This window comes from Moschus berezovskii, chromosome 24 (assembly GCF_049115385.1).
Source record: "Moschus berezovskii isolate FMDL1 chromosome 24, NW_MosBer_1.0, whole genome shotgun sequence".
In the NCBI taxonomy this organism is placed as follows: Eukaryota; Metazoa; Chordata; class Mammalia; order Artiodactyla; family Moschidae; genus Moschus; species Moschus berezovskii.
The window spans coordinates 50,683,704-50,700,061 of record NC_142483.1 but is presented as its reverse complement, the minus strand read 5'-3'; the positions used below and the strand labels follow the sequence as shown (position 1 = coordinate 50,700,061).

Here is a 16,358-nt window from a genome sequence, read left to right as displayed (position 1 = left end):
TGACCACAGTTTGAGTCGTCTTTAGGCAATGGGCTCTAATCCCATTTTATGAATTAGGTATGTGTCTAGGTGAAATCCCAGTTATGAATTAGATATTAGAGGTATGTGTCTAGGTGAAATCAAATGTAATTTAGTATTTTTATAGTCAAAATTTAGTATTTTTATAGTTACATTTTATTTTTTAGAAATATATTACCTGTATTATTTAGTTTCAACTGCATATGCATCTAATTAACTTGAATTGTCTATTAAAGGGTTCCTTTGACTTATTTTTTGACTTTCATAATGAGATATTTTAGCAGAGTTTAAAACAATTAACTGCATTTATGTAGGAATGACTGATGTTATTAGTGACTTTTTCTTTATTTTAGCTTGTTACAGCTTATCAGACTCTTCATAGAGAGAAGAAAAAGCTACAAGTAAGTGATTTATTGGCTATTCATATTGATTCATATGTAGTTTTAAAATTAGATAGGATCTTGTAATAAGACCCTGGCTTTTAATAATTCTTCATATGACCAAAGTATTTAACCTGTTTTACTATTAGGGATTTTGATGAAGAGAATGAGTGAAATCTCAAACGTTTTTGCCTCTGGTAGGGATGGGCTTCCTTGAGTATGCCGTATATAAGAAGTTTGGATTTAACTTGCTTGCCTCTTTCAAGTATGTTTCCTGGTGGGTCAATCTGTAGGCTGCATCTTTGTTTTACTGGTAGATAAATATACAACTTGAAGGAGATGGCAACCCACCCCAGTATTACTGCCTGGAAAATCCCATGGATGGAGGAGCCTGGTAGGCTACAGTCCATGGGATCGCAAGGAGTCGGACTTCACTTTCAAATACCTGAAGACGTTTCTTATCCTTATATCAGGGTCCAAAAATAAGCATTCTCTCTTCTGTTTCCTGAGGTTGCTGCTTGTAAAGCCCTTGGTTAAGTGTGTGGAGAGTAGGAGTGATTATAGTTCTCCTGGTAACTTACTTCTGCTCTTCTTTGTCATCCTGTTCATGGCCAGAAATTTCCCAGCAGGCATCCCAGGTGATAATTCACATGTCAGAGCTAAGGGGAAATATCACTGCAGTTCAGATGGTGCTGTTATTTATAAAATGCAGATAGTCTTCATTCTTACTGTAAAAGTTATTTAAAACAGTTTAATGTCTTGTCCCATTTAGAGACATTTTAATTTTATAACCAAAAGTTATTTGTAAAGTGAGTTTTGGTAAACTTTATTTGCCCATGTGTATTATTTTAAAATATTTAATTTACCATTAATAATAGTCTGCTTTGAGAACGACATTAAGTTATCTGACTTTGGTTTGGAATATAATCAGTTGAGAATAGTAACATCAGTTATTTGTTGCTGATTTCACTATTCTTATTGTCCATAACAAGTGTGAAAATTAGATTATTACACATAAAGTATTTAGTTTGATAATTTCTTGAACATGTGGTCTATAGAATTGGTCATTGGTCTTGAACATGTGGTCATTTAATCCACTGTATTATTAGTATTCCATAAACTCATTCTCAAAAGGTCATCTTATTCCTAAGTTCTGTGAGTACCTTGCTTGTGTTTCTTTGAATCGTCTGGTTTTTTGTTTCTAGATGTACATAAATCTACCACTAAGTGGCAGGAGAGAGTTGTGATTGCATAGTTGCAGAAGTAAAAGGTGTTGGAAATAAAATTCAGTGAACTGTGATCTTTTTAACTTGCTTTTCATTACTATGTCATGTGGTTGTTTGAACCAGCTTTTTTTTTTTTTTCCTTTTAAAGGGTATATTAAGTCAGAGTCAGGATAAAGCACTTCGGAGGATTGGAGAGTTAAGAGAGGTAAGTTGAGAATAGTACTTTGAGAATAGTAACTGAATTTCTCATATTTATCAGGACTGTGTTATGTATTGGGATAGCTTCATATATACCCCATTATAGTGAAAACTAGCCAGATCAGCCTGCAAGACCAGGGGTCAGTTCTTTTAGTTTTTATTTGTGTGGTTTCCCTAAGATCCATGTTGGTGAAATTACAGGCAGACCTTATTTTATTGTACTTTACTGTGCTTCAGAGATCTTGCATTTTTACAGATTGAAGGTTTGTGGCAACCCTGTATTATCAAATGATGATTGGTATCTTTTAGCAATAAAATATTTTTTGAATTAAGGTATGTGCTTTTTTTATGCTATTGCACACTAAATAGACTATAGTGTAAACACAACTTTTTCATGCTCTGGGAAACCAAAAGTATTGTTTTATTGCAATACTTATTTTATTGTGTTGGTCTGAAACAAATCCATTATATCTCTAAGATGTTCCTGTAATGACTTAAGAATGGCTTATTTAACAATAGAGTGTAATTTGCCTGCATAGACAATCAGTGACAACTTCTAAGGCTAACCTGCCTCTTAGGCAGTTCAGGCTTCTTTTTGTTTTTTCCTAACCAGCAACCTTTTAACCTTTTCGGTGAAATAAAAAAAAAAATTATGTTTTTTGTAATTTTGGGGGAGGGTGTAATTTTTACAATAAACTATCAGATCCAGGCAAATATTTATCATTTGGAGTCATGCTTTGCTAATTTCTGTTTCTGGTCCTACCTTAAGAAGATTGGAAAATATTGGCTTAAATTGGTTAGAGAACAGCATTTTAGGTCTCTGCTATATCATTGATCATAATCCTTTTACCACCTTTTAATCATAAACTATAATAGATGTAGAAAATCATGACAAAAATATAGCTTCCACATATGTAGTGACCACTGTGTAGCCATCATCATGGTCAAGAAGTAGAATGTTGCTGGCCATCCAAAAGCTCCACTGTGCTTCCCAGCCCATTCACAGCGCCTTCTCTTTCTCCAAAAGTAACTGCTATCCTAACTTAAATGTATTTCCTTGTATTTCTTTTAAGGTTTTATCACCTAAGTATATACCTCGAGATGCTATAGTCTTGCCTATGTAAAAAATTTTTTGATGTATCTTTTAAGTCTCTCTAAATCTACTTGTCATCTTCATTCCTTTCTTTCACTTACATTTCATTTGTGGAAGAACCTTATGATAATTGAGAAGATCCAAAATTGGTCATTTGCCTTAATCCCAACCTTGTAAACCTCGTAGACTTGAAATAACAGATCATGAACCCCTTAATGCCAAATTCAGACTTAAATTGAAGAAAGTAGGGAACACCACTAGACCATTCAGGTATGACCTAAATCAAACCCCTTTCATTATACAGTGGAAGCGACAAATAGATTCACAGGTTTCGATCTGATAGAGTGCCTGATGAACTACGGATGGAGGTTTGTGGCATTGTACAGGAGGCAGTGATCAAGATCATCCCCAAGAAAAAGAAATGCAAAAACGCAAAATGATTGTCTGAGTAGACCTTACAAATAGCTGAGAAAAGAAGAGAAGTGAAAGGCAAAGGAGAAAAGGAAAGATATACCCATTTGAATGCAGAGTTCCAAAGAATAGCAAGGAGAGATAAGAAAGACTTCCTCCGTGATCAATGCAAAGAAATAGAGGAAAGCAATAGAATGGGAAAGACTAGAGATCTCTTCAAGAAAATTAGAGATACCAAGGGAACATTTCATGGAAAGCTGAGCACAATAAAGGACAGAAATGGGATGGACCTAACAGGAGCAGAAGATATTAAGAAGTGGTAAGAATACACAGAAGAACTATACAGAAAAAGATCTTCATGACCCACATAACCATGATGGTGTGATCACTCACCTAGAGCCAGGCATCCTGGAATGCAAAGTCAAGTGGGCCCTAGAAAGCATCAGTATGAACAAAGCTAGTGGAGGTGATGGAATTCTAGTTCAGTGCAGTTCAGTCGCTCAGTCATGTCTGACTCTTAGCGACCCCATGAATCACAGCACGCCAGGCCTCCCTGTCCATCACCAACTCCCGGAGTTCACTCAAACTCATGTCCATCGAGTCGGTGATGCCATCCAGCCATCTCATTCTCTGTCGTCCCTGTCTCCTCCCACCCCCAATCCCTCCCAGCATCAGAGTCTTTTCCAGTGAGTCAACTCGTCGCATGAGGTGGCCAAAGTATTGGAGTTTCAGCTTTAGCATCAGTCCTTCCAATGAACACCCAGGATTGATCTCCTTTAGAATGGACTGGTTGGGTCTCCTTGCAGTCCAAGTGACTCTCAAGAGTCTTCTCTAGCACCACAGTTCAAAAGCATCAATTCTTCAGCGATCAACTTTCTTCACAGTCCAACTCTCACATCCATACATGACCACTGGAAAAACCATTATCTTGACTAGATGGACCTTTGTTGACAAAGTAATGTCTCTGCTTTTTAATATACTATCTAGGTTAGTCATAACATTACTTCCAAGGAGTAAGTGTCTTTTAATTTCCTGGCTGCAGTCAGCATTCGCAGTGATTTTGGAGCCCAAAAAAATAAAGTCTGACTATTTCAAATCCTAAAAGATGATGCTGTGAAAGTGCTGCACTCAATATGCCAGCAAATTTGGAAAACTCCGCAGGCCACAGGACTGGAAAAGGTCGGTTTACATTCCAATCCCAAAGAAAAGCAATGCCAAAGAATGTTCAAACTACCACACAACTGCATTCATCTCACACACTAGTAAACTAATGCTCAAAGTTCTCCAAGCCAGGCTTCGACAGTACTTGAACCATGATCTTCCAGATGGTCAAGCTGGTTTTAGAAAAGCCAGAGGAACCAGAGATCAAATTGCCAACATCCACTGGATCATTGAAAAAGCAAAGAAATTCCAGAAAAACATCTACTTTTGCTTTATTGACTATGCCACAGCCTTTGACTGTGTGAATCACAACAAACTCTGGAAAATTCTTAAAGAGATGGGAATACCAGATCTCCTGACCTGCCTCCTGAGAAATCTGTATATAGGTCAAGAAGCGACAGTTAAACTGGACATGGAGCAACAGACTGGTTCCAGATCAGGAAAGGAGTACATCAAGGCTATATATTGTCACCCTGCTTATTTAACTTATATGCAGAGTATATCTCATGAAATGCCAGCCTGGGTGAATCCTAAGCTGGAATCAAGATTGCCAGGAGAAATATCAGTAACCTCAGATACTCAGATGACACCACCCTTATGGCGGAAAACAAAGAATAACTAAAGAGCCTCTTGAAAGTGAAAGAGGAGAGTGAAAAAGTTAGCTTAAAACTCAACATAAAACTAAGATCATGGCATCCAGTGGAAACAGTGACAGACTTTATTTTTTTGGGCTCCAAAATCACTGTGGATGGTGACTGCAGCCATGAAATTAAAAGACACTTGCTCCTTGGAAGAAAAGTTGTGACCAACCTAGACAGCATATTCAAAAGCAGAGACATTACTTTGCCAACAGAGGTCCATCTAGTCAAAGCTATGGTTTTTCCAGTGGTCGTGTATGGACGTGAGGGTTGCACTATAAAGAAGGCTGAGCACCGAAGAATCAATGTTTTTGAACTGTGGTGTTGGAGAAAACTCTTGAGAGTCTGTTGGACTGCAGGGAGATCTAACCAGTCAATCCTAAAGAAAATTGGTCTTGAATATTCTTTGGAAGGACTTATGTTGAAGCTGAAACTCCAGTACTTTGACTACCTGATGGGTAGAGCTGACTTATTTGAAAAAATCCTGATGCTGGAAAAGATTGAAGACGGGAGGAGAAGGGGACAACAGAGGATGAGATGGTTGGATGGCATCACTGACTTAATGGACATGAGTTTGAGTAAATTCCAGGAGTTGATGTTGGACAGGGAGACATGGCGTGCTGCAGTCCATGGGGTCGGAAAGGGACATGACTGAGCGACTGAACTGAAATCTAAATAATTGATGCTTTTGAACTGTGGTGTTGGAGAAGACTCTGGAGAGTCCCTTGGACAGCAAGGAGATCCAACCAGTCCATCCTAAATGAAATCAGTCCTGAATATTCATTGGAAGGACTGATGCTGAAGCTGAAACTCCAATACTTTGGTTACCTGATGCAAAGAACCAACTCATTGGTAAAGACCCTGATGCTGGAAAAGATTGAAGGCAGGTGGAGAAGGGGACGACAGAGGACCAGACGGTTGGATGGCATCACCGATGCTAGGACATGAGTTTGAGTAGGCTCCAGGAGTTGTTGATGGATACAGAAGCCTGACGTGCTGCAGTCCATGGGGTCGCAAAGAGTTGGACATGACAGAACGGCTGAACTGAATACTGTCCTCATCAATTATGAGTACTGAAATTAGTTAAATGCATTTTTATATGCTATTGCAATCCTTCCACCATTTAAAAAATGCTTTTCCATATCTATGCTGTTAGATCATAAAGCATTATATATACATTCTTTTTTTTAACTCTTGCGGTGTATTTGCAAGTATAGTTGACATTCACCAGAAAGAGAAGATGCCTAGCTGTTACACTCGCACCTCCTCCAGCCTCTCCGCTGCGTGGCCCCTGACCCCTATGCATGGTTTTCTGAATATTAACACTTCTGTGACATGTCTTAGAGGTCAAACTAGAGAGGTGGAGTCTTGGGCTAAGTAGGAGTTCAGGTTTTGTTTCTTCTCAGTCACTTTCTATTATTACTAGAAAGAGGGTACATTTAGCACTTTTTTCAGGGACAACTAACATGGCACTTTTACCCAAAAGGTTTTTCTAAGTTAAAGGTATTTGATACATTCCACTCATCAGAATACCTGGGGAAATAATCAGAAAGATCTTATAAAACTTATGCATAAAAATGTTAATTCCAGGATTTGCCCGAATTTGCAAACAGTCCAAATGGCCAACAATAGGACAATTGTTGAATTGGTTGTTATGTTTAGTAATGGTACAGAGCCATTTATTATTGTGCTAGAAGTTCAAATAGTGTAGCTTTACATCAAAGGTAAGTTTCCTAGATACCAAATATATAAGGATGGATAAGACAAAGTCTTTGATCAAATGAAGCTCATTTTCTAGTGGGTAAGACAGACACACATACATATATGCATACATGTATAACACACTGTTAGGTAGTAAACAGTTCTATTAGGGGAAATAAAGCAGCATAGGATTGAAGGTTGAGTGAGGCCTTCAGAGGGTGGTCACACACTGGTTACTCTCTGAAGAATTCATTATAGGGAGATAAGAATGGAAGTGAGAGCCAGTTAACGGATCTTACAGCTTTAGTGGTGGTAGGAGTGGTGGTAGGGGTAGAAGTGGTAGGAAATGGTCAGACTTGCTATTACTTTGAGGGTTTGCTAATGATTGGAAATGGGGGAAAAGAGAGGACCCCAACACTTTTGGCTTGGGTGACAGTGAATTGTGGCATCATTTGTTGAGTTAGGGGATAGTGGAGAGGAGATTTATTGGGAGAGAAATCAGGCTTCAGAGTCTGGAAGTAGTGTCACATGGAAGAAGGATTAGGGTTGTTCTTAGTGACCCCAAGGATCTAATCAGAAGAACTTTCTGAAAGTGGAAAGTAACCCCTGGTGCTGGGTCCAGTTCTGGAGCTCGTGGGACCCTGTTACAGTGGTGGTAGACAACTGGCTAGCCACTCTGTAGGCTGTAGTCAGGATGTAAATAGACAGTTCGTTTATAACTATGGTCTCTATTATTTGTGACTTTTTAGTGGTAGAATAAGATAGCCAGAGGAAGGAGGAGGGGACATGATTAAAAATTGTTTCCATTGTATGCAAGGACTTCTTGAGATGAAAACATTCAGAACCTGAAAACTGTCATATTAATATAAATCACAGAAGTTTTTGTGGGCTGGTAGGGATGCTATGTGACAGAGTCTAGTATGGTAGAAAGTAGAAAATTATTTGAAAGAAATGAATTTTAAAGAAAGGAAAGGACTGCATTGCTATTAAGGAGATGCACAGCTGTTCCATACTAAATAATTGTCCTGTGCAGGTTCATGAGGGACAGTGGCTTTCCCGACTTTGGGATTTCATGGACTGAGAAATTACCTTTCATTTCCTTCTAGAAATGGAGGACAAGAGACTTGTCATAGGGCTACTTTTATTTTTTTCAAGTGAGGACATTGAGAATAAAGAACTAGGTTCTTTTATTGTCATTATTTCATGAAAGAAAAAAATTTTTTTAATAATAAACAATTAGGAAGGACATAGTCTCAGGATATGGTATAGTTGTTTAAATGCAAGATCTTTAGATCTAAGAAAAACATGTCTTGATCTTAAGACCAGCATTTGGAGACTCCTGCTGTGGGGGAAGGTCAAGTCAGTAGTGAGAGGAGCAGTCCCTGTGCTGGGAGACCTTGAGGCTGTGTGGGTGTTGGGAAGAGAGGACAGTTAGTACCTCAGCATTTTGAGAATTAGTAAATTTGAAACAATTCAAGTAGAGGGCGTTGCTTATGGGTCCTTGAAAATACTGTTTGAAGAAAAGTTTCTAGAGTTGTGTGAGGGATAGATTAAATCAGATGAAAACTTGAGGTAAGAATTCTCTCTGAAAGCCTACTGAAGGAAATTAATCTTCAAATTATTCAGTTCAGTTCAGTCGCTCAGTCGTGTCCGACTCTTTGCGACCCCATGAATCACAGCATGCCAGAGATTGGGGTTATGGTTATGTATGGGGAAAAAGGACCTAAACATTGTGGAGAAAGTAATGAAAGAATTTGGTTATATGCAGAGATCAGCAAAGATAAATAAAATATGACTTTGACTATTTTGAGCTTAGAGAATGAGAAAAAGAGAGGGGTTTGGATAGAATATCTTCTGTGTTCCAGGTGTTAATCTCCAGCATTCCAGTGGAGCAGGTGTCAGGGAGAAGCCCTGAGGACTTGAAACTGAGCCCAGAGGGATAGCTGCCGATAGAACCAATGAAGAAGATGGTGGAAACTCTAAAAGACAGGACTATAGGGAGGAGCTCTGCACCTGCAGAAAGCTCAAGCAGGAATTACTTGAGGAAGTAATTATTAGAGACTGAGTGGAGAGGTAAAGGCCATTGGATTTAGTTAGAAATGCTTATTAATGACTTGAGGAAAGCAGCATTTTAAGTAATGTCACGAACTTGAAATGTCACTGTTTGGTGATCCAGTAGGTCAAGCTTTTCATTTGAGGAAGCTTCTGATTTTGGCAGTTGATCACTTCCATGTATTGGAAAAAGGCAGGTTCTATTGATTATCTAGTTACTTACTGTATAACAGTTCAGTTTTAGATCAAGTGAATATAACATAGCACAGGCAGTAAGATGTCTTAAAGTAGGATAAAGTTTTACCTTTATCTTAAGTAACATTTTTAAAATCCTTTCTATAGAATTGTTAATTCAGCAGTGATTAAGGTCTAAAAGTATGTTTTCTCTTCTTGGATCTTTATACTCTTTAAAGAACAGAATTATTTGTTGAGGTAAATACTACTGTTTTAAATGCTAATTATTCTCTAATTATTGTTGCTTATACCTTAAGAGTAATACAGTCTGGGTTGATCAGTTTTTAAGTTTTAAAAACTTCAGGTTCATATATTTTGTTTTATACTGAAAACTGCCTGTGAATCCTTTATGTTTTAGGAGCTTCAAATGGACCAACAAGCAAAAAAACATCTTCAGGAGGAGTTTGATGCATCTTTAGAGGAAAAAGATCAGTATATCAGTGTTCTCCAGACTCAGGTAAAAAAAAAAAAAAGGTGTGGAATTTTTGGATAAAGGAAATAAAGGGATTTTGATGGGCTATCTGATAGGTTCTGGATTTTTTTTTTTAAAAGGCCTATTTTTAAAACTCTTTGCTTTTCAACTCAGTTTTAAGGATCATTTTGATTTATTGTGTCTTTTGGCTAAGATATCACTGAAAATAGCAGATACCAAAATTGGTTGCATTGGGAGTAAATTTTTTACTTTTATTTTTTTCCCTCCATTATAGCAAAAATGATACCTTTTACTCTATCCCTTTTCTGTTTTAAAGAAAGTACTACTGCCATAATTTTTTTTTTTTTCCTAATGAAAAACTTTTTGTTTTCAGGTTTCTTTGTTGAAGCAACGGTTACGAAATGGCCCAATGAATGCTGATCTACCAAAACCACTCCCTCAGGTGGAACCAGAGGCTGAAGGCGCCACTAAAGAGAACACAGACAGTGATGGAGAGCCAGTAGGTAAGCTTCAGCTTGTCAGGATTCTGGGGCAGGAGCTAATCGACATGGACTGAGGCAGAAGTAAAATGTCCCTGACCCTCATATTTCTAGAAAGGCACGTTACAAAACAAAATTTAACTGAGTCCATTTAGAAGATCTTATTGGCATAGTTCAGTGATTCATGAATTGGGCCACCTCTCCTCTAGCAGATTCAAAAGAGCTCCTGGGAGCTGTACAAAATGAAGGAGTGAACGACTTTTACAGACAGAAGAGAGTGGAGCAAGGAAGTTAGAGCGGCAAAGAGTAGATCGGTTGTGACAAGGTCCCTTTCCTTTGGAGGAGGCAGCGGTCTGTCAGGCACATGACCTCTCTAGTGTTGACCAGGTGACTCCTGCTGAACTGGCTTAAGATTCCATTTCTGGGAGAGGTCAAAACTGTAATTCAGTCTCAGTTTGGTGGCTTGGGGCTTAACATAACCCTCCATCTTGGACCTGTTGTCTGTTTTTAACAGATGCAAGAGTTTTGATGGTTTTTTGGGCTTTTTGTTTATTGGTATTCGGGAGAAAGTAAGTAATTGTTTTATTACTTGAAAGTCTATGAGTAGCATACATTTGCATTGTCAGTGAAATTCATTACATTATACTTTTTATTGAGAGTGGTAGCTAGACTTCATATGAAAGGCCAGGTGTACTCAAGATTAAGGAATATGCTCTTTGTCATTATTTGTCTTTTTGTTTTTAAGTAATACTGCTTACATATTTCTACTTAAAAAGATCCCAGTATTTGCCCTATTATTTGCTTTCTAACTGAAAAGAAAGAATAGTTAAATTCTGTTTTAAAATCAAATTACAGTCCACCCTAGTCTTAGAGACTTTGAGGTATCTATTCAGTAAAATTCCCAGTTTTTATTTACTAGCTTCCTTGCAAAGAGAGGATGATAAACTTTTGGTCCAGCCAGCGCCAGAGCAAAGAGCTGAATAGCCATCTATCTGAGCAACCAGCCTGTAAGGGCTCCTGAAATACTCCCTGGCCTGTTCAATAAGTATAAGGAGGTGGAGAAAGCTTACTTGCCAGGACTCCTCTCTGGACGAGATGAGAATGCTTTGGGAGGAATACTTTACAGATCATTTTGGTATAGGCACCGAGACACAGAGGGCACTGGCAAAGAGTGAAAGATGGCCATGCAGCTGTCTTTTAATGAGGGTGGATTCAGTTAACATTAGTTAACTCTTGAGTGCTGTTAACATTAGTTAACTCTTGAGTGTCATTTGGGCTGGGGTGGAACCACAGGAGCGGTGAATGTACTACTCAGCTCCTTCAACTGCAGATCACAGAAACAGCAGCAAAGCAGAAGTTGGGGAGGGCGCCCCTCTCTTCTCTGGCTCAGAGTATAGCAAAGCGTTGGGATGAGCATACATTCCTGTGCACTGGCAGAATACAGGGGAGTCTTCAGGTTCTTTCCTGACAGCCCCTGTTTATGCTGCTTTTCTGTTGACAGTGGGAGATGGAGCTTCTGCTAAAACAGTGGAGGTACTTCAGCAGAGAGTTAAGCGACAGGAGAACCTGCTGCAGCGCTGCAAGGAGACCATTCGGTCACATAAGGAACAGTGTGCGCTGTTAACTAGTGAAAAGGAAGCCCTGCAGGAACAACTGGATGAAAGACTTCAGGAACTAGAGAAGATGAAGGTAAAAGAGCGAGTGAGTGTGGTTTACCGTAGCCCAGTGATGGTAGATCCACAGGCCCCAGCGCGGCCTGCACCTCCTCTGGAAGGCCTGCCCCTTCCTCCCTAGACAGCGTGGAGAGGGCCCCCAAGTGCCCTGGGAGTCTACCGTTGACCGTCCTTTTGACACATCCTGTGTTCTCTTCTCCTACTAGACTTGTAGGAGTATTCAAATTAGATAAAATGTTTAGAGTTCGCATATAAGAAGAAACTTTATTAGAGATGGAAATGAATTTTTAAAATTTTTTTAGGAGCTTCATATGGCTGAGAAGACTAAACTTATCACTCAGTTGCGTGATGCAAAGAACTTAATTGAACAGCTTGAACAAGATAAGGTAAAACAACAAAACTTATGATACTAAAATTTGTCGAGGGCCCCCCCGCCCCAGTTCATTTTTGGAAGCAATTGGAAGCATTCAGAGTTCTGCTTTCCAAAATTATTATGGCTGCTTCCAGGAAAAAACCTCTCTTTTTTCATTTCTAGATTTATATAACTTAGTGTTAGTTTTGTATCATGTGAAGCTGAATCTGTGATTTCTTGATCCAGTCAGCATTTTGATTTCTAGGTTAGAATGCTGTTACAAAAGAAAATTGTTTATAGTACATAACTACTTTTTAGAGAAAAGTTAAATTATTTACAGTTAAGGGATTACTAATGTGAATGATATAAGTATTGTCTTTCAAATATAATGGAAACAGATTAATCTCTCAGATAAATTGCCCAAAAAGTAAAGCAGTGGTAATATATACATTAACATAAATAAAAATTTCTGCAAATAAACTTTAGAGTGTATAGGTGAGATTGGCAGTTTAGAGTTGGGACAGTCACTTCAGCTATGACAGCAAAGACAACTAAAAAAATTCATGAACAAACAGTTTTGACTAAAGTTTTTCAGTGCCAAGTTCATGGGTCCTTTTTTTTTTTTTTCAAAGTAGCTTCCAATTAGTTCTACACCATCCACCATGTTCTTTAGTTTGGAATTTAAAACTACAGATTTTAAGTGACCATATTATTAAGAAAGTGTCAGAGCTGTTCTGCTGTTGAAATGTATTGTCAGTCTTTTCATTCTGTCCACTTTACTAGATTATATTCCATTGACTTCATAAAGACCTTGTTTAAAAAATTTTATGAGAAAATTTATTATAGAAAATACAAAGATTAATAAAAGGAATTCCTGTGAATTCATCACCCAACTTCAACACTTAACATCTCATGGCTAATTTTGTTTCATCTGTATATTCCCAGCTGCCAGTATCCTCATCCCAGGATTGTTTTAGAGCAAATTTAAGAAATCTTATCATTTCTTCTATAAGTAATTTAATGTGTCTTTTAAAATAAAGGACTATTTTTATTTTTATAAAAATATAACGACATTATCATGATCACGTCTAAAAATTTAATAGCACTTCCTTGATAACAGTCAACTATCTCAGCAGTTTCAGATTTTCCTTTTTGTCTCATACACGTTTGCTCTTGTTTGTGACGCAGACTCCAAATGAGGTGCTTTTATTCCAGTTTGTTGTTGTGACTCTTAAGGCTTTTTTAATCTATAGGTTCCACTCCTCTCTCTCTCTCTTTTTTTCCACTGTGAGTTCGTTTTTGAGGAAACTGAAGGCTCACAATTTTGTTTTGAAATTTGTGTAATAATGGCCCTCGTACCTGGTTTTTAATCTGTTCATTAATATTAGCCGTCTGGAAGAGTCAGACCCTAAAGCAAGAGTTGACAAACCCTAAAAGTAAGGTAATGCTCTTGTTAATATCATAAACTAGCTGTCACAGAGTCTTAGTTTTCAAGAGACAATTTGAACCACACTTTTTTTTTTTGTTAGTTGCAAATGACTGATTTAACATCTACTGTTTGATTTTATTTCCCCCCAGCGACCTTCATTTCTTGTGTAGATTATCCAGAAAGTGGGAAAACATAGCAGTTAGCAAATTGGAGGAATGGGATTGCCCCACTGACAGTAATAAGGAGTGGTGTTGGGACCACAGATTGTCACAAGAGGAAAGAGAAAAACCAAGTAGATCTGTACCACAATCTCGGTCCATCCAGTATGGCAGCGGTGACCTTAATACTCTCTCGGCAGCCTTTGGGTCTTCCCCTATATTAGAGCGCAGTTCAGTAATCATGGTTGGTTGTGAGCCAAGTACAAAAGGTTGTATTTTGTTGATTTATTGTAAACTGTTTACTAAGACAGGGAAAATTATAGTAAGCATTTATGAAAAGACTATAAATCTTTTAACTAAAATGTGTTTTAAACAGTTTAAAGATTAAAACTATTATTAAAACAATTTTTATATTAAAAATACCCTGACATGCCAGGTAACTGAAGTTGTTGTAGTACATAGTGTAGTCTATGCGCAGGACACAGACTTCAGTTTGTGAAACCCTGAACTAATTCTTATGCTTTACTTAGTAAGAAGCATTATGTTTTCTGCCCTTTAAAGTACGTTTGTTGTGTGCTCTTAGCAGTTTTGTTATGCAAATGCTTTAGAGTCTGCACTTCTATTTAGGGAATGGTAATAGCAGAGACAAAACGTCAGATGCATGAAACCCTGGAAATGAAAGAAGAAGAAATTGCCCAACTTCGCAGTCGCATCAAACAGATGACTACCCAGGGAGAGGAGTTACGGGAACAGAAAGAAAAGTCTGAAAGAGCTGGTAAGAAATCAGGGATTACTTGTTTTATGTTGGAACTCAGAAGTCATGTGAAGTGCTTGACTAACCAGCATTTAGAAAAATTAGTTAAATATGGATAAAAATGTTCAACTGTAGAGCCTCTTTATAAAGACACAGTAGACTGTTCCTTAGAAGAGGCAGGGCTTGGTAAACTATGGCCTGTGCTGGTAATGCAGCTCATGCTTGGCCTGCCTATTATATAGAACCCTGCAAAGCCTACAGTATTTATTATCTGGCTCTTTGTGGAAAATGTTTGGTGACCACTGCCTTGGACTATCAAAATGTAGGTGTGCATTTTGGAACAGCCCAGGTAGGCACAGTGTGGTACATGCTAAATAACTGCTACCTTATGGGTGCTTGGGGATGAACAAAAATATAAGATACAGTTTGCTTTTTTAAATAGAATGATGGAATAATTCAGCATTATACATAGCAGCATTATGTTCTGACCCAACAAATGCTAGGCTGTGAAGTGTTGAGACCAGCACAGTGTTCAGCAGGGTATTATACTGAGTAATGCAAGACAGGAAAGGAGAGATGCTTGAAAGAGGTAAGAGTAGAGTAATGGGACCTTCATGTTAGTGAGGATGGAGTTTTGAGTTGGACCTCAGATAGTGAATAGAATGCGCCTACACAGACAGGCGGAGGCAACACACGTTTCAGATTCTAGATTATAAACAGGCACAGTGACCATAGGTGGTGTGTGTGTCAGTTGGAAATCATTCTTGCTGAAGTGGAAATGTGGAGAAGTTGGATTGTGAAGAAACTGACTGTTAAAGTCTGTAAAGATACTGAGTGGCTGAGCTTAGACTTTGGTGTGTTTTCCATGTTAGGAAACCAGTAATAGGAAAGTATAAATGCGATGGAAGCCAGAGTTGTATGTAGAAAGGAAACGAAGCGCAAAGTCGAACTTAAGAGCAAAGGTAGAAACCCAGGTTTTGGGACCTGAGAGCTTTGGCCACCTTGTCTTAGATGGTGGAACTGGGAAGGAAAGGAGGGGTTGATTCTGCAGAATTTGGTATCCAGCCAGCTTGAAGGGGCAGAAGAGAAGTAGAAGTCTAAGGAGATATCAGAGATTTAAGGCTTGGAGACGGAACCACACGACGCCAGAATAAAGGAAGTCTACATGGGGACACTGAGGAATGGAGTGAGATCACGGGTTTGCCTGGATTCTCTGAATTTGAGCCAATTATGAGCTTTCCAAATGGACCTGACCTGTGGAAACTTATAAAAATTGGAGCTTCTTTCTGGAGTCGTCAGCCTGAGGTTGAAGTCTGTGGTTCAGATTAAAGAAGAGGCTGATTTCTCTGAAAGATTGCTTTACTGAGTAGCAGCGGTGGTGGATCCTGCGGCTGACGCCGGCAGTCACTCTACGCGAGGCCCTGTCATGAACACTTTGCTTGTCTTCACTCATGTATGTATTTGTGTTTAATCCTTAAAATTTCTGTGATGTGTATTACTGTTATTCTCATTTTACAAATCAGGAATGAGACAAGAAAACTTAAGAACATAGAAGTTAAGTAACTTGCTTAGATTCACCCACAGAAACTAAATGGATCGTTGGGATTTGAATCAGGGCAATTTGCGTCCGGCGTCTGTACTCTTAACATAGAGATCTTGCATTTGGTGAAGAGAAGTAAATGAGAAGAAAAAAGTTAACTAGGGATGTCATAGGGATAGTGGCCACTTAGGCTTCTGGGGATACAGGAGGCATTTCCAAAAATGCAGAAGGTGGGATGAAGATTTTTTAAAATTTCTTTTAATTTGCATGAGGATTCAATTCCTAGAATGCAGTTTCAGAAATGCTTTTAGAAACCAGATTGTAGGGTTTAAGGAGAGGAATGGGTCTGAATGAGAGGGGTAATTGGTTCACACTGGGTGTGCTTCTAAATATCTCCTTGCAGTTGTTCTAAACCTAAGAAGATTTCC

General features: G+C 38.4%; 1 protein-coding gene across 4 annotated transcripts in view; it reads left to right on the top strand.

Annotated features, from left to right (window-relative positions):
* GOLGA4 (golgin A4) overlaps window positions 1–16,358 on the top strand; it is a 107,252-nt gene that overhangs the window by 39,009 nt on the left and 51,885 nt on the right. For 3 of the 4 annotated variants that reach the window (XM_055414660.2, XM_055414658.2, XM_055414656.2), the window contains 7 exons: window positions 372–419; window positions 1,773–1,829; window positions 9,471–9,569; window positions 9,919–10,048; window positions 11,526–11,713; window positions 12,000–12,083; window positions 14,264–14,411. In XM_055414660.2, the coding sequence (XP_055270635.2) occupies window positions 372–419; window positions 1,773–1,829; window positions 9,471–9,569; window positions 9,919–10,048; window positions 11,526–11,713; window positions 12,000–12,083; window positions 14,264–14,411 (754 nt within the window). The remainder of the gene's footprint in view (window positions 1–371; window positions 420–1,772; window positions 1,830–9,470; window positions 9,570–9,918; window positions 10,049–11,525; window positions 11,714–11,999; window positions 12,084–14,263; window positions 14,412–16,358) is intronic. The other variant, XM_055414659.2, reaches the window with a different exon arrangement.